This window comes from Chiloscyllium punctatum, chromosome 6 (genome assembly GCF_047496795.1).
Source record: "Chiloscyllium punctatum isolate Juve2018m chromosome 6, sChiPun1.3, whole genome shotgun sequence".
In the NCBI taxonomy this organism is placed as follows: Eukaryota; Metazoa; Chordata; class Chondrichthyes; order Orectolobiformes; family Hemiscylliidae; genus Chiloscyllium; species Chiloscyllium punctatum.
Window position 1 is genome coordinate 84,234,056 of NC_092744.1, and position 23,810 is coordinate 84,257,865.

Here is a 23,810-nt window from a genome sequence, read left to right on the forward strand (position 1 = left end):
GCAGTTTACGATAGCCAACCGCATTTCTGAAAGGAAATATAGTGTTTAACTAACCTGGAGCTTTTGTTGAAGAGATTACAGAAACAATCAATGATAGTAATACTGTTGATGTGGTGTAAACCGAATTCCAGAAGGCGTTGGATACAGGTCACACAAGACTTGAGCAATATTATAGCTCAAATAATAGAAGGGACAGTAGCAGCGTGCATATAAAATTGATTAGGTGACAGGAAAGTAATGAATGGAGGAGGCTTACAGTGGAGATCCCCATAGTTTGGAAATGGGATCCTTGCTTTTCCTGATATATATTACCAGTCTAGATCCTGGTACACAAGGGGCTCTTTCAACACTTGCAGAAGCATTGTAAACCGTGAGAACAGTGTAGAATTTCAGAGAGACATAACCAAGTTGGTGGAGTGGGCAGATAGATGGCAATTGAATTTCTATCTGGAGAAATGTGAGGTGATGCATTTTGGTAGGAGAATCATTAACAAGCAACATACAAGATCTGGACAATATCCCAGCTTAGGCTGAAAAGTGACAAGTAACATTCACATCACACAAACGCTAAGCAATGAACATCTTCAATAAAATAGAATCTAACCATCGCCCCTTGATTTTAATGTTATCAACACTGAATTCCCCACTAATATCATCCTGGGAATTACCATTGACGAGAAACTCAATGGCAGAAAGTGAGGACTGCAGATGCTGGGGATCAGAGTCGAGGCACTGGAAAAGCACAGCAGGTCAGGCAGCATCAAGGAGCAGGAGAATCGACGTTTTGGGCATAAGCCCTTCTTCAGGAACTCCTGAAGAAGGGCTTATGCCCGAAACGTCGATTCTCCTGCTCCTTTGATGCTGCCTGACCTGCTGCGCTTTTCCAGAGAAACTCAATGAGGCTTGTCAAGTAAATACAGTGGCAACATGACGTCGGTGGTGGGCAAGTTGTTGGAGGGAATCCTGAGGGATAGGATTGACACGTATTTGGAAAGGCAAGGACTGATTAGGGATCGTCAATATGGCTTTGTGTGTGGGAAATCATGTCTCCCAAACTTGATTGAGTTTTTTGAAGAAGTAACAAAGAGGATTGATGAGGGCAGAGTAGTAGATGTTATCTATACAGACTTCAGCAAGACGTTCGACAAGGTTCCCCATGGGAGGCTGCTTAGCAAGGTTAGATCTCATGGAATACAGGGAGAACTAGCCATTTGGATACAGAACTGGCTCAAAAGGTAGAAGACAGAGGGTGATGGTGGACGTTGTTTTTTTTTAGACTGGAGGCCTGTAGCCAGTGGAGTGCCACAAGGATCGATGCTGGGTCCACCACTTATATAAATGATTTGGATGTGAACATAGGAGGTATAGTAAGCAAGTTTGCAGATGACACCAAAATTGGAGGTGTAGTGGACAGTGAAGGAGGTTACCTCAGATTACAATGTGATCTTGATCAGATGGGCCAATGGACTGAGGAGTGGCAGATGGAGTTTAATTTAGATAAGTGCGAGGTGCTGCGGTTTGGGAAAGCAAACCTTAGCAGGACTTATACACTTGATAAGGTCCTAGGGAGCGTTGCTGAACAAAGAGACCTTGGACTGCAGGTTCATAACTCTCTGAAAGTAGAATTGTAGCTAGATAGATTAGTGAAGGAGGTGTTTGGTATGTTTTCCTTTATTGGTCAGAGCATTGAGTACAGGAGTTGGGAGGTCATGTTGCGACTGTACAGGACATTAGTTAGGCCACTTTTGGAAAACTGCATGCAGTTCTGGTCTCCTTCCTATCAAAAAGATGTTGTGAAACTTGAAAGGGTTCAGAGAAGATAAACAAGGATATTGCTAGGGTGGGAAAATTTGAGCTATAGGGAGAGGCGGAATAGGTGGGGCTGCTTTCCCTAGTGTGTCAAAGGATGAGGGGTGACCTTATAGAGGTTTATAAAATCTTGAGGGGCATGGATAGGGTAAATAGACAAAGTCTCTTCCCTGGGGTGGGAGAGTCCAGAACTAGAGGGCATAAGTTTAGAGTGAGAGGGGAACGATATAAAAAGGGACCTAAGGGACAACTTTTTCGCACAGAGGGTCGTGCATGTATGGAATGAGCTGCCAGAGGAATTGGTGGAGGCTGGTACAATTGCAACATTTAAAAGTCATCTGGATAAATACATAAATAGGAAGGGAAGGGTTTAGAGGGATATGGACCGGGTGCTGGCAAATGGGACTAGATTAGGTTGAGTTATCTGGTCAGTATGGAACGAAGGGTCTGTTTCCATGTTGCACACTTCTGTGACACCATGACTCTTAAGTACAGTACAGCGTAATTAACTCATCTCCTGACTCCCCAAAGCCTGTCCACTATTTACAAGGCACAAGTTAGGAGTGTACTCCCTACTTGGCTGGATGAGTGCACCTTCAGCAATACATAAGAAGCTTGACACCATCTAGAACAAAGGAGCCCACTTGACTGGGACCACATTCACAAATATCCACTCCCTCCACCACCACTGCTCAGTCACATCTGTGTGTATTATCTGCAAGACACACTGCAGAAATTCACCAAAGATCCCTCCATCTAGAAAACAAGAACAGCAGTTAGATAGGAACACCATCATCTACAAGTTTTCTTCCAAGCCACTCTCTATCCTAACTAGGAAATAGATCACCATTCCTTCAGCGTCACTGGCTCAAAACACTGAAATTCCCACTCCAGGGACATTGTGGGTCCACCAACACATGGACTATAGTAGTTTAAGGTGGCAGCTCGCCACTACCTTCTCAAGAGCAACTAGGGACAAGCAATAAATGCTGGCCAGCCAGCGATGCCCACACCCAAAGAAAACATAGCAGAGACCATGTAGGTGTGGGTAAAAGGCCCTTAAGTGTTCAACTGGCCATGATCCAATTAAATGGCAAAGCAAGCTTCACAGGCTCAATGGCCTACATATGGTTCCTGTGCGTTCAAATGAAAAAAACATTCAGCATTTCAATCTTATCTAGCTGCCAAAGTGAGTTTCACTGAGGAGTAGACAGTTTGCTAAATTGCTCAAACTAAAACAAATAAAAATAACGCTCATCAACAGCATTGCGAACTAACTGCCAGCCTGAGAGGAGAGGGGGAACAAGAGCATCAATATGGGAAAGGGGGAGACTGAGACGCAGCAGTACATTACTACCTTAGATGCAGGAAAGGGAATGGATGGAGCAGCTTGAAGCCCATTCTTACCTGCTGGACATGAGGTTCTTTTGCAAAGGACATTCGAGCTACAGATTGAGAAGCTAGTGTCAGTTCCTGATCTTTTACTTCCCCTTCTTCAATTTCCACAATACCTTGAGAAGAAAAGCACCGGTTTAAAAATAATGCTAACATCAAAACAGTCCGAAAAGGAAAATAACAGTATTTGCGCAACAAACCACTGAGAATTTGATCTGCAGGATAAGGTGATGGGTACTACCAATTATGCACTCTATTGATCTGCATGATTCTGAAGCAAGAAACACTACCTGATTAACACTTCAACAATATTCGTCTGATTTGCATAACACTCAACATCTGATTATAGATAAACATAATCGAGAAACGTCTTCATAAGATATACTAACATGCAGAGCTTGCATCAACTCATTCTAATTATGTTACACCAGAGGCAAATATTTGAACTGAACAAAGTAGGAACAATGACTTTGAACTCTGAAAAGAACGACAAATAGAATTCCACCTCAAACAAAAGCAGCTGCAGTGACCAAGATAACCACCAATTCGTAATCTGGCCTAACTCATTATGTGAATGCAAATACATCACACCTGACAAGACTGCCATCCAGAGCAGGGGTCAGGGGAGTGAAGATTGAGAACACTGAAACCATCCTTCTAAAAGGCATATTACATTAAATCAATGTCGCCAAAGGCAAATGTATTCACCATTCCCTCAATTTGTAAATGTAATTTTACTTTTGCTGACAAGGCCAACATTGCCTATCCCTCATCCCATTTGAATGGAGATGGTTGCTAGGTCATTTCAATGGACAGTTAAGAGTCAACCACTCCTCTGAATCTGGACTCTCATTAGGACCAGACTAGCTAAAGAATATTAGTGAAACAGATTGGTTTTTATAATAACCAAATGATTACTACCACAGTTGTCAACAAAGCCTAGCTTTATATTCCAGCTGTAGTAGAATCATTGATCTTACAGCACTGCAGGAAACCATTAATGCATTGCAATTATACTCACTCTTTGAAAGAGCTAAACAATTAGTCCCAATGTTATTTTCCCATATATTTGTAATATTTTTAACAAATTCTCTTTCAAAAGTCAACATTAAGTCTGCTTCGTAAATCCATTCAGGCAGTGCATGGATTTGAACCAATGTCCCTTGCGCAGTAGCCTGGGCCTGTGGATTACGAGTCCAGTGACATTAACATCATGTCACTAGTCTTTCCCCCACCCTCCCCCTCCCCACACAAATGACCCAATCTTGTAACAGCAGCAGAATGCTCCAATATGTTGTCAGCCTGCTCACTATATTTATATCATGATTTGACATGAGAACAGAACCAGTTTAGCATAAAATAACTTGGTGTTGCCTCCTGGTTAGCCTACGTGCAGTTCAACAACAACAACAACAACAAAATAAAATACTGATAATATCTTTGCTTCTCTTTCCTGTAGGGCCACTTGCGGCTGATTTGCAAAGTCATAGTAGAGTACGGCTTTATTTACTGAACCTTCTTTCGGCAGGTCTGCATGAGAGAGAGAGCGAGCAAGCGAGCTTGAGAGCGAGAGCGAGCAGGAGAGGGGGACAGAGAGAGGGGGGGGGGGGGACAGAGAGAGGGGGGGGGGGAAACAGAGAGAGGGGGGGGACAGAGAGGGGGGGGGACAGAGAGGGGGGGGGACAGAGAGAGAGAGGGAGGGACACGGGGGGAGGGGGGGGGGACGCGGGGGGAGGGGGGACACGGGGGGGGGACGGGGGGGCACAGAGAGAGAGGGGGGAGAACAGAGAGAGAGGGGAGAACAGAGAGAGACAGACAGACAGAGACAGAGAGAAACACAGAGAGAGAGAGAGAGAGAGAGAGAATTCACTTCCAATTCATCATAACACTTATGAGTCACACAAAACTTCTCTCTACCGCATTTTGGCTTATTTTTAAAAGGTTACAGCATCAGACAGAGCAACTCAATAAAAACAATAAAAATATGGACGAACTCAGGAGGTATAAGACGGAGAACTTAATATGTAACATAAAGCAACAATCTTTACTTCTTGGTAACTTCCTTAGACTTGATAGTGGTTTGATACAATTGAATGACAGTTAAGAATCAACTGCATTGTTCTGGAATCATCTGTAAGGCAGACCATGTAAGGATTAGTGAAACAGACAGGCTTCCACAACGAGGGACACTGGTTACATGACTGACATTAAGGCAGCTTTTAATTCCAAGTATTTTAATTGAATTCAATTTTTTTTTTTACCTATCATGATGTCATTTGAATGTGTCACCGGATCGTTAGCCAGAGGTTCTGGATTATTAGTTCAGTGAAATTACCACCACACCACTGCCTCCAGAGTCCAAATCCTGGAACCCCTTCCTGACAGCTCTATGGGTGTCTCATCACTGACTGCAGCGGTTCAAGAAGGTAGTTCACCAGTTGGAACTGTCAAGTTCAGATGATAATCTCTCTTCAATGTTGTAGGACTACGGCAACTTTACCCTTTACATCTCTAGAAATGTTAAATATGTCTGACAAATATAACTACCTTGGAATCACCTCCTCATCTATTACAGACTCACATGCTGTAAGCATTATTTTCATGTGTTTGATTTACTTGTTTACCTACTGATAATGAGCAGTTTATCATGAGAAGTGTTCATTATCGTTGAAACACAAGATGTATACATGCAATTCTATGAAACTCTTCTTTCCCTTTATTTCTTGAGTAACCTTATAGTTCTTAAATTCTATGTTCTCATACTGGCTTAAAAACAGCAGGCCTAACAAAGAGGGAAGCTGTTTGTCTTGCTCCCAAGGTTCCTGCTTCTTGTGCTGATATTGTCTCCACAGTGTCAGGCTTTCTGATTTGAGTGGTCCCTTTAAATAGAGTGGCTTACTGTCAACTTACTATGTTGGTTTGGTAACCAGCATACAGATTCCTCCTTTGTAGTTACAACCCTATGAGCTGGGCTTTCTCAAAAACAGTTCTACCAATAATCCGGTCTATTATTCCATCTGAAACATCAAAGCATTGTCTCACTTATACAATCTAGTCAATTCATATCTGTCTGGCCAGGTCCAATTTGACAGTGTGCTTCCTAGCATGCCCTTCAGTTGGCCAATTTTGCTTTTAGTGTCCCAGAACAGCTTTTATTTATTTAAAACGGGACATTCCACTCCCGACAACACAGTGATTCAAATTCCCAGACTGCAATACAAGTTTCTCTAATCTATCCTCAAAGCTCAATTCCCAACACTTGGATCGTTCATTCTACATTTTCTGTATGTTGTCAAGCACAGGCAAGATCAATTCAGCATTCCATGGTCAATTTTCAAAGCATTAATCCACACATTCCATGAAGCTTGCAGGTTAGCTTCCCCTAGCATAAGACAATATTTCCTAGCTATGATGACACCTTTACCCATGGTAAGAACATGGAACTCATACCAGGGAATTCAATGGTTACAATGGCAAATAGCAGACGGTGTAATTGGAGCATAAATCTAGCACTAACAGGTTGGGCCAAATGGCTTGTTTCTATGCCATATTTCTATGTAATCACATAATGAATTACCACAGCTTCATTACTTGGCCAAAGTGTCCTAGACTTTGGACAGGTGGAATGTAAATTATCCCAAAGGGAAATATATTCAAGTATATAGGCTTGATGAGGGGTGCAAAATGATCCAAGGTCAACTTGAAATAAGCTAGGTATGAGGAATGATAATTTGAGGGAACTACCAACAGGTTGATGGCACTTGTGGATTGAACCATCAGCAAGAATTAATACCTTCAGGATAACAGACAAACTGAATGTTGGCTTATCTTCTGAAGAGTGACTTTCAGAACCCAACTTTTGGTTTGGTGCAGTTTAGGCTGAAAGAAGAGTGCATTGGTTTCTTTTTGCTTTGAAAATAGCAAGTGAGGAGAATACGATTGGAATGGTGCAGTAAAGGGTAAATGATACCCTTAATAAAACTAATTAGCATACAGACAATAAATACAAAAGCTCCATTTGATCTGACATGTCATAGCTCCTTTCAAAGTCTGGACTGACGTCCTCTTTGACTAGATCTTGAATATAGTTCAATTTAATAAAACCTGTTAATGTTCATTCAGCCAAGTGTGGGGCTCATCTTACAACACATACAACTTGCCATCTTGTCAGCAGAGGTTAGATGCTGAGTCAACTCCCCCTCATATTGTAATGAAGCACCACTGAGCAGTTAAGCACTCATCATATTGCTACACCGATATTCATGAATCTCAACTTCAGAAGTGTTCCTCAGACTTTATGTATTGTATTATAGTCACCACTGATAGTCTCTCTAAATAAACCTGCTAGTCTGTACTGATCAAGCACTAAATTGGTTTGAACCTATTTAAACAAAGAGCTTGCCATAGCAAAGATGTCTGGACTTGACTTGAACCCAGTAAAGCAAAAGAAAAAAAGGAAAACATAGGGAATGATGAAATCTTAGGGGAATGTAAAACTGACCAAGCTAGTTTTCTGGTACCGAGACTCGCTCTAATGTAAAGAGGAGTACATCAGGTTCCAAACAACCAATTTTGATAGGGGACTCTCTAGTCAGAGGCACAGGCAGATATTTCTGTGGCCAACTGCAAGAAATCAGAACAGCGTGTTACCTCTCTGGTACCACGATCAAAGATATCTCAGAGGGTAGTAATATCTGGATTTCTCCCACTGCCAGGAGGCAGTGAGTGTAGGACCAGGAGGACAAAGCAGATGAATGCGTGGCTGAGGAGCTGGTGTAAGGGAGAAGGATTCGCATTTTTGGATCATTAGAATCTCTTCTGGGATAGAAGTGACCTGTATAAGGATGGATTACACCTGAATTGGAAGGGGACTAATATACTGGCATGGAATTGGCTAGAGCTGCTCGGGAGTTTTCAAACTAGTTAGGTAGGAGGTGGGACCCAGAGAGATGGTGAGGAGAGAGATCAGCCTGAGACAGGTACACTTGGAAAAAGAAGCAAGTCGGAAAAAGAAGTCAAACAGTCAGGGCAGGCAGGAACAAATCAGAGAATGAGGTAGGACTGATCAATTAAACTGCATTTATTTCAATGCCCAATAGGTAAAGTAGATGAACTCCTGTCTTGCTTAGGAACGTGGGACCAGAATATCACATATCATTTACAGAGAAGTAGTTCAAGGATGGATAGGGCTGGCAGCTTAATTATCCAGGATACAGATGCTATAGGAAGGATAGCAAGGGCGGCAAGAGAAAAGCTGGAGTGGTGTTTTTAATTAGAGATAACATTACGGCTGTACTTATGGAGGATATTCCTGGGAAATCATCTAGGGAAATTATTTGGGTGGAACTGAGAAATAAGAAAGGGATGATTCACCTTATTGGCATTGTACTATGGATACCGCAATAGTCAACAGGAAACTGAGAAACAAATTTGTAAGGAGATTTCAATTATCTGTAAGAATAATACGATCGTTATGGTAGGGGATTTGAACTTTTCAAACCTAGACTGGGGCAGCCATTGTGCTAAGGGTTTGGATGGAGAAGATTTTGTAAAGTGTGCACAGGAAGCCTTTCTGATTCAGTGTGTGGAAGTAACTACTAGAGAAGGTGCAAAACGTGACCTATTCTTGGGAAATAAGGCAGATTAAGTGACTAAGGTGTCAGCTGGGGAGCACTTTGGGGCCAATGACCATAATTGTACTAGTTTCAAAACAGTATGGAAAAAGATAGACCGGATTAAAAAATGTTAAAGTTCTAAATTGGAGGAAGGCCAATTTTGACAGTATTATACAAGAACTTTCAAAAGTTGACTAGGACGGACATTTGCGGTTAAAAGGACAGCTGGAAAATGGGAAGCCTTCAAAAACGAGGTTACAAGAGTACAGAGACAATGTGTTCCTGTTAGGGTGAAAAGCAAGGGTGTAGGGAATGCTGGATGACTAGAGAATTGAGGTTTTGGTAAAGAAAAAGAAGGAAGCATATGTCAGATATAGTTAGAGATTGAGTGAATCCCCCCTACAAGAGTATAAGGGCAGTAGGAGTATACTTAAGAGGGAAATCCAGACGGTAAACAGGGGACATGCAAAAGTATTGGCAAATCGGGATTCTACAAATACATTAAGGACAAAAGGGTAACTAGTGAGAGAAAAGGGCTCCTTAAAAGATCAGCAAGGCTGCCTGTGTGGGGAACCACAGGATCTGGGGGAGATAGTAAGAGAGTATTGTGCATCAGTGTTTACTGTGGAGAAAGATATGCAAGATAGATCTTCATCAAATGGGCTGAGGAGTGGCAGATGGAGTTTAATTTAGTTAAATATGAGACGCTACATTTTGGAAAGGCAAATCCAGGCAGGAATTATACACTTAATGGTAAGGTCCTGAGCAGTGTTGCTGAATAAAGAGACCTTGGAATACAGGTACACAGTTTCTCGAAAGTGGAGTCACACTTAAGATAGGATAGTGAAGGCGGTATTTGGTTTCTTTGCTTTGTTGGTATAGACAGAGAGAGAGATAGCATTCAGAGTTAGGAAGTCATGTTGTGGTTGTACAGGACATTGGTTAGACCATTTTTGGAATACTGCATTCCAGTGTGATCTATCTGATATAGGAAGGATGTTGTGAAACTTGAAAGGGATCAGAAAAGATTTACAAGAAAGTTGCCAGGCTTGGACGGTTTGAGCTACAAGGACAAGCTGGGGCTGGCTTCCCATGAGCATCGGACGTTGAGGGGTGACCTTATAGAGGTTTAGAAAATCATGAGGGGCATGAATAGGGTGAACAGACAAAGGTGGGGGGAGGGGGGGGGGTTGGTGGCAGTAGGAAAAGAGTCGAGAACAAGAGGGCATAGGTTTAGGGCAAGAGGGGAAAAAATTTGAAAAGGAACCTAAGGGGCAACTTTCTCACACAGGCGGTGTGTGAATGGAATGAGCTGCCAGAGGAAGTCATGCAGGTTGGTACAATTACAGCATTTAAAAGGCATCGGGATGGGTATATGAATAGGAAGGGTATAGGATATGGGCCAGGTGCTGACAAATGGGACTAGATTAGTTTAGGATTTCTGGTTTGCATGGACGAGTTAGACTGAACAGTCTGTTTCTGTGCTGTACATCTCTCTGGCTCTAGATACAACATTGGTAAATAAATAGTAACAGCTTGAAAAATGTCCACATTACAGAGGTGGTGCTGGATGGCATAAAAGGTGGATAAATCCCCAGGACCTGATCAGGTGTTTCCTAGACTTCTATGTGAAGCAACTCTATGTAAAGCTGGGGAAGTGATTGCTGTGCCCCTTGCTGAGATATTTGTATCATCAATAGCCACAGGTGAGGTGCCAGAAGACTGGAGGTTGGGTAATCTGTGTCACTATTTAAGAAGGTGGTGAGGAAAAGCCAGGGAACTACAGACCGGTGAGCCTGACGATGGTGGCGGGCAAATTGTTGGAGGGAATCCGGAGGGACAGGATTTACATTTATTTGGAAAGATAATGACTCATTAGGGATAGTCAACATGGTTTTGTGTATGGGAAATTGTGTCTCACTAACTTAATTTGTTATTTGAAGAATTAACAAAGTGGATTGATGAGGGCAGTGTGGTGGACATGATCTCTATGCACTTCGTAGAACATAGAAAAATACAGCGCAGTACAGGCCCTTTGGCCCTCGATGTTGCGCCGATCCAAGCCCACCTAACCTACACTAGCCAACTATCCTCCATATGGGAGGAGAAAGTGAGGACTGCAGATGCTGGAGATCAGAGCTGAAAATGTGTTGCTGGAAAAGCGCAGCCGGTCAGGCAGCATCCAAGGAACAGGAGAATCGACGTTTCGAGCATCAGTCCTTCTTCAGGAACCTGAAGGGCTGATGCCCGAAACATAGATTCTCCTGTTCCTTGGATGCTGCCTGACCTGCTGCGCTTTTCCAGCAACACATTTTCAGCACTATCCTCCATATGCCTATCCAATGCCCGTTTAAATGCCCATAAAGAGGGAGAGTCCACCACTGCTACTGGCAGGGCATTCCATGAACTCACGACTCGCTGAGTAAAGAATCTACCCCTAACATCTGTCCTATACCTACCACCCCTGAATTTAAAGCTATGTCCCCTCGTAATAGCTGACTCCATACGTGGAAAAAGGTTCTCATGGTCAACTCTATCTAAACCCCTAGTCATCTTGTACACCTCTATCAAGTCACCCCTAAACCTTCTTTTCTCCAATGAAAACAGCCCCAAGTGCCTCAGCCTTTCCTCATACGATCTTCCTACCATACCAGGCAACATCCTGGTAAACCTCCTCTGCACCCGTTCCAGTGCCTCCACATCCTTCCTATAGTATGGCGACCAAAACTGCACACAATACTCCAGATGCGGCCGCACCAGAGTCTTATACAACTGCAACATGACCTCAGGACTCCGGAACTCAATTCCTCTACTAATAAAAGCCAGTACGCCATATGCCTTCTTCACTGCACTATTTACCTGGGTGGCAACTTTCAGAGATCTGTGTACATGGACACCAAGATCCCTCTGCTCATCCACGCTACCAAGTATCCGACCATTAGCCCAGTACCCCATCTTCTTGTTACTCTTACCAAAGTGAATCACTTCACACTTACCTACATTGAACTCCATTTGCCACCTTTCTGCCCAACTCTGCAGCTTATCTATATCCCGCTGTAACCTGCCACATCCTTCCTCACTGTCAACAACTCCACTGACTTTCGTATCATCCGCAAACTTGCTCACCCAACCTTCTAGCCCCTCCTCCAGGTCATTTATAAAAATGACAAACAGCAATGGTCCCAAATCAGATCCTTGCGGAACACCGCTAGTAACTGCACTCCAAGATGAACCTTTATCATCAACTACTACCCTCTTACTTATTCCAACCAGCCAATTCCTAATCCAAACCTCCAACTCACCCTCAATGCCATACCTCCGTATTTTTTGCAGTAGCCTACCATGGGGAACCTTATGAAACGTCTTACTAAAATCCATGTACACCACATCTACCGCTTTACCCTCGTCCACCTCCTTAGTCACCTTCTCAAAGAATTCAAAAAGGTTTGTGAGGCACGATCTGCCCTTCACAAAACCATGCTGACTATCCTTGATCACATTATTCCCATCCAGATGTTCATAAATCCTATCCCTCACAATTCTCTCTAAGACTTTGCCCACAACAGAAGTGAGGCTTACCGGCCTATAGTTACTAGGGTTATCCCTACTCCCCTTCTTGAACAAGGGAACCACATTTGCTATCCTCCAGTCTTCTGGCACTATTCCTGTAGACAACGAGGATATAAAAATCAAGGCCAATGGCTCCGCAATCTTCTCCCTTCTTCCCAGAGAATCCTAGAATAAATGCCATCAGGCCCAGGGGACTTATCTATTTTCACCCTTTCCAGAATTTCCAACACCTCTACCCTACATATCTCAAAGCCGTCCATTCTAATTAATTGCGACTCAGTATTCACATCGGCAACAATGTTCTGTTCCTGAGTGAATACTGACGAAAAGTATTCATTCAGTGTCCTCCCAATCTCTTCAGCCTCCACACGCAACTTCCCACTACTATCCTTGACTGGACCTATTCCTACCCTAGTCATTCTTTTATTCCGACATACCTATAGAAAGCCTTTGGGTTTTCCCTAATCCTACCAACTAAGGACTTTTCATGTCCCCTCCTTGCTGCTCTTAGTTCTCTCTTTAGATCCTTCCTGGCTACCTTATAACTCTCAGTCAGCCCAATTGAACCTTCACGCCTCATCTTTACATAGGCCGCCATCTTCCCTTTAACAAGGGACTCCAATTCCTTATTAAACCACGGCTCCCTCAGAAGAACCTTTCCTCCCTGCCTGACAGGTACATACTTATCAAGGACACTCAATAGTTGCTCCTTGAACAAGCTCCACATATCAACTGCGCCCTTGCCTTGAAGTCTACTATTCCAAGCCACGCATCCTAAGTCGTGCCTCATTGCATCATAATTTCTCTGCCCCCAGCTATAACTCTTGCCCTGCAGCGCACACTTATCCCTCTCCATCACTAGAGTAAAAGTCACCAAATTGTGGTCACTGTCCCCAAAGTGCTCACCTACCTCCAATTCTAACACCTGGCCTGGTTTGTTACCCAGAACCAAATCCAGTATGGCCTCACCTCTTGTTGGCCTGTCTACATATTGTGTCAGGAAACCCTCCTGCACACATTGGACAAACACCGACCCATCTAACGAACTCAAGCTATAGCTTTCCGAGTCAATATCAGGAAAGTTAAAGTCCCCCATAACAACCACCCTATTACTTTCACTCTTCTCCTGAATCATCCTCGCAATCCTTTCTTCTACGTCTCTAGGACTATTAGGAGGCCTGTAGAAAACTCCTAACAGGGTGACCTCACCTTTCCTATTCCTAACCTCAGCCCAAACTACCTCAGATGGCGAGTCTTCATCCATCGTCCTTTCCACCGCTGTAATACTATCTTTGACAAGCAATGCCACACCTCCCCCTCTTTTACCCCCACTTCTGACCCCACTAAAACATTTAAACCCTGGAACTTGCAACAGCCAATCCTGTCCCTGTTCTCCCATGTCTCCGTAATAGCCACAACATCAAAATCCCAGGTACCAACCCACGCTGCAGGTTCACCTACCTTATTTCGAATACTTCTTGCATTGAAGTATACACACTTCAAGCCCCTTTCCTGTTTACAGGCACCCTCCTTTGAGATTGATGCCCTGTTCCTAACCTCCCTACACTCCAGGTCCTGCACCCTAAATCTACAGTCTAGATTCCCATGCCCCTGCAGAGTTAGTTTAAGTCCCCCCTCCCCCAAGAGCACTAGCAAACCTCCCCCCAAGGATACTGGTGCCCCTCAGGTTCAGGTGTAGACCATCCTGTTTATAGAGGTCCCACCTTCCCCAGAAAGAACCCCAGTTATCCAAGTACCGAAATCCCTCCCTCCTGCACCATCCCTGTAGCCACGCATTTAATTGTTCTCTCTCCCTATTCCTCAACTCTCTATCACGTGGCGCGGGTAACAAACCAGAGACAACAACTCTGTTTGTTCTAACTCTGAGCTTCCAACCTAGCTCCCTGAAAGCCTGCCTAACATCCTCACCCCTCTTTTTACCTATGTCGTTGGTGCCAATGTGGACCACGACTTCGGGCTGCTCCCCCTCCCCCTTAAGGACCCAGAAAACCCGATCAGAGGCATCACGTACCCTTGCACCTGGGAGGCAACATACCAAATGTGAGTCTCTCTCACCCCTGCAAAACCACCTATCTGTGCCCTGAACCATCGAGTCCCCAATAACTATTGCTCTGCTCTTCTCCACCCTTCCCTTCTGAGCAACAGGGACAGGCTCCGTGCCAGAGGCCTGAACCCCATTGCTTACCCCTGGTAAGTCGTCCCCGCCACAAGTATTCAAAACAGTATACTTGTTCTTGAGGGGAACGGCCGCAGGGGGTCCCTGCACTGGCTGCTTCCTCCCAGTCCTCCTCACTGTCACCCATCTGTCTGCAATCTTTGGAGTTACTACTTCCCTAAAGCTCCGATCTATGACCCCCTTTGCCTCCTGAATGATGCTAAGTTCATCCAACTCCAGCTCCAGTTCCCTAACATGGTTTTGAAGGAGCTGGAGATGGGTGCACTTCCTGCAAGTTTAATCAGTAAGGCTTCAGTCAGGCATTCAACAAGTTCCACATTGTAGACAGGTCAGACCACATGGAATACAGGGAGAACTAGCAATCTGGATACGGAACTGACTCAGAGATAGAAGACAGAGAATGATGGTACAGGGATGTTTTTCAGACTGGAGGCCTGTGACCAGCAATGTGCCACAATGATTGGTGCTGAATCCACTGCTTTTTGTCTTTGAAATAAATTATTTGGATGTGAACATAGGAGGTATGCTTAGCAAGTTTGCAGATGAAGGTGTAGTCGATAATGAAGGAGGCTACATGAGAGTACAACGGGATCTTGATCAGGTGGGCCAATGGACCGTGGAGTGGCAGATGGAGTTTAATTTAGGTAAATGTGAGGTACTACATTTTGGAAAGGCAAATCAGGGCACGACTTATACACTAATGGTAAGATCCTGGGGAATGGTGCTGAATGAAGAAACCTTGGAATGCAGGCTCACACTTCCTTGAAAGTGGAGTCACAGGTCGACAAGATAGTGAAGGCGGCATTTGGTATACTTGCCTTTATTGGTCAGTGCTTTGAGTATAGGAGTTGGGAGGTCATGTTGCGGCTGTACAAGACATTAGTTACACCACTTTTGGAATACCGAATCCAGTCTGATCTCCCTGCTATGGGAAGGACATTGTGAAATTTGAAAGAGTTCAGAAAAGGTTTATAAAGATGTTGCCAGGGTTAGAGGGTTTGAGCTATTGGGAGAGGCTGAATAGGCTGGGGTTATTTTCCCTGGAATGTCAGAGGCCGAGGGGTGACCTTGTGGAGGTTTATAAAATCATGAGGGGAATGGATAGGATAAATAGACAAGGTCCTTTCCCTCGAGTGAGGGAGTCCAAAACTAGAGGGAATAAGTTTAAGTGAGGGGGGAAAGATTTAAAAGGGACCTAAGGGGCAATCTTTTCATGCACAGAGTGGTGCAGGTATGGAATGCCAGAGGAAGTGATGCAGGTTGGTTCTACATTTGAAAGACATGTGGATGGGTTTATGAATAGAAAGGATTTTGAGGGATATGGGCCAAATACTGGCAAATGGGACTAGATTTATTTAGGGTATCTGGTTGGCATGGATGAATTGGACTGGAGGGCCTATTTCCATGCTGTCTATCTCAATGGCAGATAGCAACAGAAAAGAGGCATTCCAAATACAGTACTTCCTTTTAATTATAAAGTGTAGCATTTTGAAATATTAGTAAGGAAAATAAGTTGAAGTTACTAGCATAGAAATTCACAATTCTATCACTTCTCATAGGGTTAAGAGCTCACCACTGAGGTTCTGTGAACTGTTGGCAAGACAAGGAAATTTGTGAGAGAATGGTGAGAATATGCTCTTGCCGCGACATGCGAGAGCAGGGTGTGGGCACATTTAACCTAAGTCTTTCTATAAAAGGAAGAATTCATTACTGTGGTTCTGTTCGCCGAGCTGGGAATTTGTGTTCCAGATGTTTCGTCTCCTGTCTAGGTGACATCCTCAGTGCTTGGGAGCCTCCTGTGAAGCACTTCTGTGATGTTTCCTCCGGCATTTATAGTGGTTTGAATCTGCCGCTTCTGGTTGTCAGTTCCAGCTGTCCGTTGCAGTGTGGCTGTTGGTTTGTGTGCTGTTGAGTGTCCTAGTGGTCACAGTAGTCTGGCTGTCAGTTCGCAATTTCTGGCGCAATTTCATCAACAGATGCCTAAAGGAAAGACAACGGAACGAGGACATGCCACAACCCAAAGGACTAGCCACACTACCATACATCAAGAGCATTTCCAAACTGACAGCCAGACTACTGCGACCACTAGGACTCATAACATCACACAAACCAACAGCCACTCTCAGACAACTCACCAGAACGAAGGACCCGATATCCAGCATGAGCAAAACCAATGTAGTGTACAAAATCCCATGCAAAACTGCACAAAACACTACATAGGACAAATAGGAAGACAGCTAATGGTCCGCATCCATGAACACCAACTAGCCACAAAACGACACGACCAGCTATCCTTAGTAGCCACACACGCAGATGACAAGCAACATGAATTCGACTGGGACAACACTACTATTATGGAACAAGCCAAACAGAGAACAGCCAGGGAATTCAGAGAGGCATGGCACTCATCCACAGATTCACTCAATAAGCACGTCGACCTGGACCCAATATACCGACCACTGCAACGGACAGCTGGAACTGACAACCGGAAGCGGCAGTTGCAAATCACTATAAATGCCAGAGGAAACTTCACAGAAGCGCTTCACAGGAGACTCCCAAGCACTGAGGATGTCCCCTAGACAGGGGACGAAACGTCTGCAACACAAATTCCCAGCTCGGCGAACAGAACCACAACAACAAGCACCTGAGCTACAAATCTTCTCGCAAACTTAGAATTCATGACTGGATGACTGTGTCTTACATTTGGTTTAACATGTAATTCCTTTGAAACCGAGATTATTCCAGCACTGATCTTATTCATCTTCAGCTTCAAAAGCTGAAGCAACAAACAGATCATTAATAAAAGCATGGCAGATCTATACAAGAAAGCTTTTGCCTATCAAAGAATCATAGTAGTACAGCAGGCCATTCAGCACCTCTAAACCACAATGACCCTCTGTATTAATGCAGTCAGCTCCATTCCCCTGTTCTAGCCTCATAGCCCTGCAAATTTATCTCCCTTGAGTACCTGGAGAATTGATTTTGGAAATCACCAATCGCCTCTACCTCCACCACCTTACAGGCATGGAACTGGGGAGGCAGTGGCAGAGGCCCAGGCTAAATGTACTAGGGACATGGGTTAAATCTTACCACAGCAGAGTACGACATTTGAATTCAGCAAAAATCTGGCCAAATGAGCATGCAACAACTGTCAACTGATGTAAAGACTCATCTGGTTCATTAATGACTTTTAGAGAAAAAAAACTCTGCCTCCTTACATAGTCTGGCCTACATATCAACCATATTGCTGTGATTTTAGATTAACTCCTAAATGCCCGCTGGTCAATAAACACTAGCCTAGTCAGTGTTGCCCACATCTCATGAACAAATGAAAAAAAACACACTCCCAGTAATTGTCAATCAATGCAAACAAAACAAAACTTCTCCTCACATTGCCCTCAACCTCTTGCCCAGAATATGAAATCTATGTACCTCGACAGAAACAGAGGAAAATATGAGTAGATTTAGGCTATTCAGCCATTTGAACCTGCTCCACCATTCAAACATGATCATTGCTGATCATGACTCAAAACCCTGTTCCTGCTTTCTCCCCTTTGATCCATTTTATCCAAAGAACTATACTTAGATTTTTCTTGATAGCCTCCAACGTTTTGGCCTTAACAGTTTCCTGTGGTAGAGAATTCCATCGGCCTACTGTTTTCTGGGGGAAAAATGTCTCATTTCTGTCCCTACCACTTATCCTTAAACTGTGACCCCTGGTTCAGAATCCCCGGTCACTGAGAACATCCTTCCTGCAATTTTCCTGTCTTATCGTGTTGGAATTTTAAAGGTTTTTTTGAGATTTCCACTCATTTCTCTAAACTCTAGTGAATACATTTCTAACGGATCCAGTTTCTCCCTCTATGGCAGTCCTGCCATGCCAGGAATTAGTGGCAAACTTCCTTTCCATTCCCTCTGATGCAAGAACCTCCATCCTCCGATATGGAGACCAAAATGGCACACAATACTCCAGGTTTCCACTATCTGCCATTGTGGGATTCGAACCCATAACCCAAGAATGCTAGTCTCAGGTTCTAGATTAATATTCCAGCGCCATGATCACTAAACCCCTTAACTTGCCCTCTGAATGTTATGTTTCCCTCTTGGTTCTCAATTAGTATTTGATACCTGCAACTTATCAAAAGCACACTTTTTCATCTTCATCTTAATTTCTATTTTCGTATTCATCTGTTACTTTTCAACAAGCAGCTCTGGACTATGCCCTTGTGGTTAGAGAATAAGCTTTGAAATGCAACAATTCTTAGTGGCCTTGTTTGGTTTAGAGATACTTGGAAGTTATGCAATGTATTTCCATATTTGGCTCACCCAAGAAGCAATTACTCAAGAACAAAAAAAATGTACTCAACTGTCCTTCTGCAGTTGCTAACTGAATTACATGTTCCAGCTAAAATACTCAGGTCTCCTGTGCATACCACACAAGGACGGCTTTTTTGGATGGTACTGTACCTGTATTTTGGGCACTGATGAATGCCACTTTGTTGGTGCCAGGTTTGATCCTGATAAAGCCACACTCTCTATGCATTGGCTTCTTGGTTTCAGGATTGAAACTATTAAATCTGTAAAATATACAATGAAAGTTAGTCCAAGTATGAAATGAAGGATTGCCAATTGTCATTGTTAAGTGGAGGTTACCAGATCGCATATGCTAAGTTGACTTTCTTGGCCTTACCCAAACAAAACCATTTGCATATAAAAATAATACATCCTAACCATCACCATTCTGTGATGTAACATTGGAGCATGCAATAATCATGAACTAAATGTGAATAAGCAGAACATAAATACTTATTTCCAATACTTTTGGAAAGGAGGACAGCATTCTCAAATCTTTCCAGAAGCATTGGGGCTGCTGTGTCCAAAACTGATCAGATAGAAAACTACCAATTTACCCGGATACCACATTTTTGACTAACCCTCCAATGCAGAACAATGAGACTGATGCCGCTGACATGCTAAATGTGGACTTCCAAATGGCATTTGACACAGCACTACACAATAGATTTAATCAGCAAGGTTGGAGCTCATGTGGTAAAACGGACAGCAGCAAAATAGGTTGAGTGTCCATCTGAAAAAAAAACTGTCTTTGTGTGGTATGCACAGGAGACCTGAGTATTTTAGCTGATAATGGATAGTTTTTGGGCTGAATCAAGGTTTGTCGAGCTCTTCAGGGGTTGGTATTGAAGCCTTTCCTTTTACTGATACGTAATGATCTGGATCACAGGTGTACAGAGGACATTTTCAAAACTTTGCGAATGGCACAAAACCTGGAAGCATTGTAAACTTTAAAAAGGTTATGGTGGAACTTTAAATGGTCAATAAAAAGTTGGAGAAGTGGGCAGATTAGGAATAGATTAAGTTCAATGCCAAAAAGTGGACAATGATTCACTTTTGGATAAAAAACAATTACGAGAGCAAGCACTAATTAGGCCTCAACAGGAGTACTGCGTACAGTTCACGATTCAGGAAAGATGTGGAGGGACTGCATAAGAGGCTTACAAGGATATTTAGAAACTTCAGTTATAAAGATAGGTCAGAGAAGGTGAGATGGTTTTCCTTGGAGAGAAGGCTAAAAAGGAGATTTGATGAAACTTCCAAAATCATGAGAGGTATGAACAAAGTTTTAAAAAAATCACAACACCAGGTTATAGTCCAACAGGTTTAATTGGAATTCTGGATTAGTGGTGCTGGAAGAGCACAGCAGTTCAGGCAGCATCCAAGTAGCTTCGAAATCGACGTTTCGGGCAAAAGCCCTTCATCAGGAATAAAGGCAGTGAGCCTGAAGCGTGGAGAGATAAGCTAGAGGAGGGTGGGGGTGGGGAGAAAGTAGCATAGAGTACAATGGGTGAGTGGGGGAGGGGATGAAGGTGATAGGTCAAGGAGGAGAGGGTGGAGCGGATCGGTGGAAAAGAAGATAGGCAGGTAGGACAAGTCCGGACAAGTCATGGGGACAGTTACTGAGCTGGAAGTTTAGAACTAGGGTGAGGTGGGGGAAAGGGGAAATGAGGAAACTGTTGAAGTCCACATTGATGCCCTGGGGTTGAAGTGTTCCGAGGCGGAAGATGAGGCGTTCTTCATCCAGGCATCTGGTGGTGAGGGAGCGGTCTCTGACAATCTGGAGCCTGGAAGGTCTGAGTCAATGTATATAGAGCTTTCTCTTTTTTTCCTACAGTCTGTTTTTACAGTGCATGATGCCCAGCTAAGAGAAGGACTAGACATTGCAATCACACTATTCGCACAAGAAAAGATTTCAACTGGCAGACACCACCCACAATTAATCACTCAGTTTGGTTGCGCTGTTACGTTGTGAAACATAGAAACAAACACATTCACTTGCCTTCAATAAGCTCACCTAATCACGGTCATAACATTCCTAAACCTCACAATGACACGACATATTCATACAATCCTTTAAGTTCAGATGGAATTTGTTCACAGATGTAGGCTGCATTCCAGTTTCCTCTTGCCTGAATTCAAACCAGTCTATTAACAAACTCTCTTACTGCTTTCTCCCTCATTTGCTTATCCAGCTTGCCCCGAAATGGATCTATGTTAAATAACCTCAAACATTTCTTTAGGTACAGAGTTCCACGTTTTAACCACTCTCTAGGCAGGTTGACCTTTGAGGATTACTGAGCTACTCCAAAATAATAAGCGGCAGTTTTACCTCAATTTTAGACTAATTGGGCACAGCAAATACATGTGCAGAGTCCAATGGAACTGACCAGCTGAATAAGGAGTGAGACTGGCTCCTTTAAATCGAACATTCCTCACTTCCTGAAATCAGTGTATCCATGAATCAAATGACACCAGGTAGGGAATAGAGTAGCTCCAATTGCTGCACTCTCAGAAATACTTCTGCCAACTGCTGACCTATGGCCATTTGCCCATATCTCCTACACACATTTGCATGGCATCAAAAGCATTACCTGTTTACTTCAGCTAACCAATTTTAGCAACAAAAGAAATCCTAGCTCTGTCTGTAATCTTCTTTGAACAATCTGGACAAACTCTCTCTCATGCTGCTGGACAGAGTTGAGAAAATACTGCTATTTTGCAAAAAAATCAGACTCTAGCTGCAAAAACAAGAGAAATGACAATCCAACTTACGAGATGTTCAGCATGGGTTGACCAACATGCGTGATCTGGACTTCCTCCATGTACTTGAAAGGTTTGATGGTTGGATAGGAGCCTTCTCCTGGGGACTCAGATATCCAGCTTCCCAACATCCAAGACAAAGATTCAACTGCTGGATTCAGAGGAACAACTGTTTGTGTGTGTGTGTGGAGGGGGTGGCAGGAGAAGAAGGATGGGTGGAGACAGGGAACATGGTGGAAATAAAGTGAAAGAAAGAATTTTAATTTCTATAACATCTTCCATCACCTTAGGAAATGCCAAAGTGCTTTGGAACCAAATAAGCATTGCAAGTGCAAACATTATAGTAAAGTGGGAAATACAGGAATCTTCTCTCTTTCCTGACAGCATGGTTGATCTAGCTATACTGCATGATGGTCTGTAGTAGCTCAAGAAGGTGGCTCACCATCTTCTCAAGGGCAATAACTGCTGGCCTAGACTGTGCCAACTACATCCAATGAAAGAATATATAATAGCTGTACATCGCAAGATCCCACTAACAGTTTATGAGATAAATGACTAGATAATCTGTTGTGCAGTAGTGATTAGATTAGATTACTTTACAGTGTGGAAACAGGCCCTTCGGCCCAACAAGTCCACCCCGCCCCGCCGAAGCACAAACTACCCATACCCCTACATTTACCCCTTACCTAACAATACGGACAATTTAGCATGGCCAATTCACCTGACCTGCACATCTTTGGACTGTGGGAGGAAACCGAAGCACCCGGAGGAAACCCACGCAGACACGGGGAGAATGAATTGAAAAGGTGGAATGCTTTTCATATGGAAAGCAACAATGCAATGCTGTTTTAAAAAAAAACCCAGAGGGAAGCCACATTAAAGAGCGTGTGGGGTGGAATTTAGACAGCAGTGTAATCCCAAGGCAACTCTCTGATCACACCATCAGGGCCCTCACCAACTTTTACAGAAGCACCATAGGAAGCATTCTATGCAAGTCCATAAGGCTAGGTATGGCAACGGTTCTGGCCAGGACCATAGCAAACCACAGAAAGTTGCATGCACAGCCCAGACCATCATGGAAGCCAACCTCTCATCCGTGGGCTCTTGATGATGTTGGCAGCCTTTCCATGGCAAAGACCCTGGTAATATTTTCTTCCAACATCTTCTGTCAGGCAGAAGACATGTTCAAGAACACCTTCTTCCCTGTTGATATTAGACTGCTGAATGAACCTCTCTAACTTCAAATAATGTTGATCTTGCGAATGTTGTTGTTGCTTTGTGCACCTCCTCTACAGCAGTAACCTTGTAACCTTGTTCTGTCTAAGCATCTGTAGGTCTTTGTTTGCTGTGGGATCAGCCTGTACTGCTCTTAAAACAAAGCTTTTCACTCGACTTAGGTCCCGGTGACTACAATAAATCAAATCAAACCCTGAACAATTGCAATTCCAGGCCATAAGTGTAGAATTCTAACCACCCCCACCCCTGAAAGTCCACAGCTCACTTCTTGACCAGGCCGCACAGGTTACGCATCCCTTTCACCAACCAGGATCCCCCAAGAGGTGAGTAGGCTCACCTACGTGGATACAGCAAACAATTAAAAAGGCAAATAGCATTCACTACAATAGGATTGAGCATTGGAGTAAGGATGTCTTACTAAATTATAGGCAATCTTGGTGAGACACATAGTAAAGGATTCAGAGCTGAAAAATTCACGCAAGAATATTAGACAAAGAGAAACTGCTTTTAGAATGCTCTCTCAGTCAAGTTAATACTTGATGGGTTAAATCTAGGTGATTAAATAACCACACCTCAAAGTATTGCCTCAAGCATGAGATATACATGTATTGCTAATTGGCCAAGTAGCTTATTCAAAGTTCTGTAATGATAATGAGCTGCTGCCATTTGGGTATCTATCTACTGCCCCCTACTGTGCCTCTCCATACTTTCAACAGGAATGATAAATTAGGCTCTGATCACCACTGAGCACACTCAGACAAGACCTAATGTAGAAAACCACAGAACTCAGCATGGAATAGGTAATTCAGTTTACCTAATCTTTATCAACATTCACCTGCCTCATTCTCTTTACTTTGTTTCACCTAATGCAG

General features: G+C 43.5%; 1 protein-coding gene across 8 annotated transcripts in view; it reads right to left on the reverse strand.

Annotated features, from left to right (window-relative positions):
- thap4 (THAP domain containing 4) overlaps positions 1–23,810 on the reverse strand; it is a 107,009-nt gene that overhangs the window by 69,559 nt on the left and 13,640 nt on the right. For 6 of the 8 annotated variants that reach the window (XR_011960956.1, XR_011960955.1, XM_072573142.1 and 3 more), the window contains 3 exons: positions 21,715–21,871; positions 19,054–19,163; positions 3,217–3,320 (listed from right to left, as the gene is read on the reverse strand). Coding sequence is in view for 6 of the 8 variants with exons in the window: in XM_072573142.1 (XP_072429243.1) it covers positions 3,217–3,320; positions 19,054–19,163; positions 21,715–21,871 (371 nt within the window). In the remaining 2 variants the exon portion in view is untranslated. Of the gene's footprint in view, positions 1–852; positions 2,566–3,216; positions 3,321–19,053; positions 19,164–21,714; positions 21,872–23,810 lie in introns of those variants that run through there. The other 2 variants (XM_072573141.1, XM_072573143.1) reach the window with 2 other exon arrangements.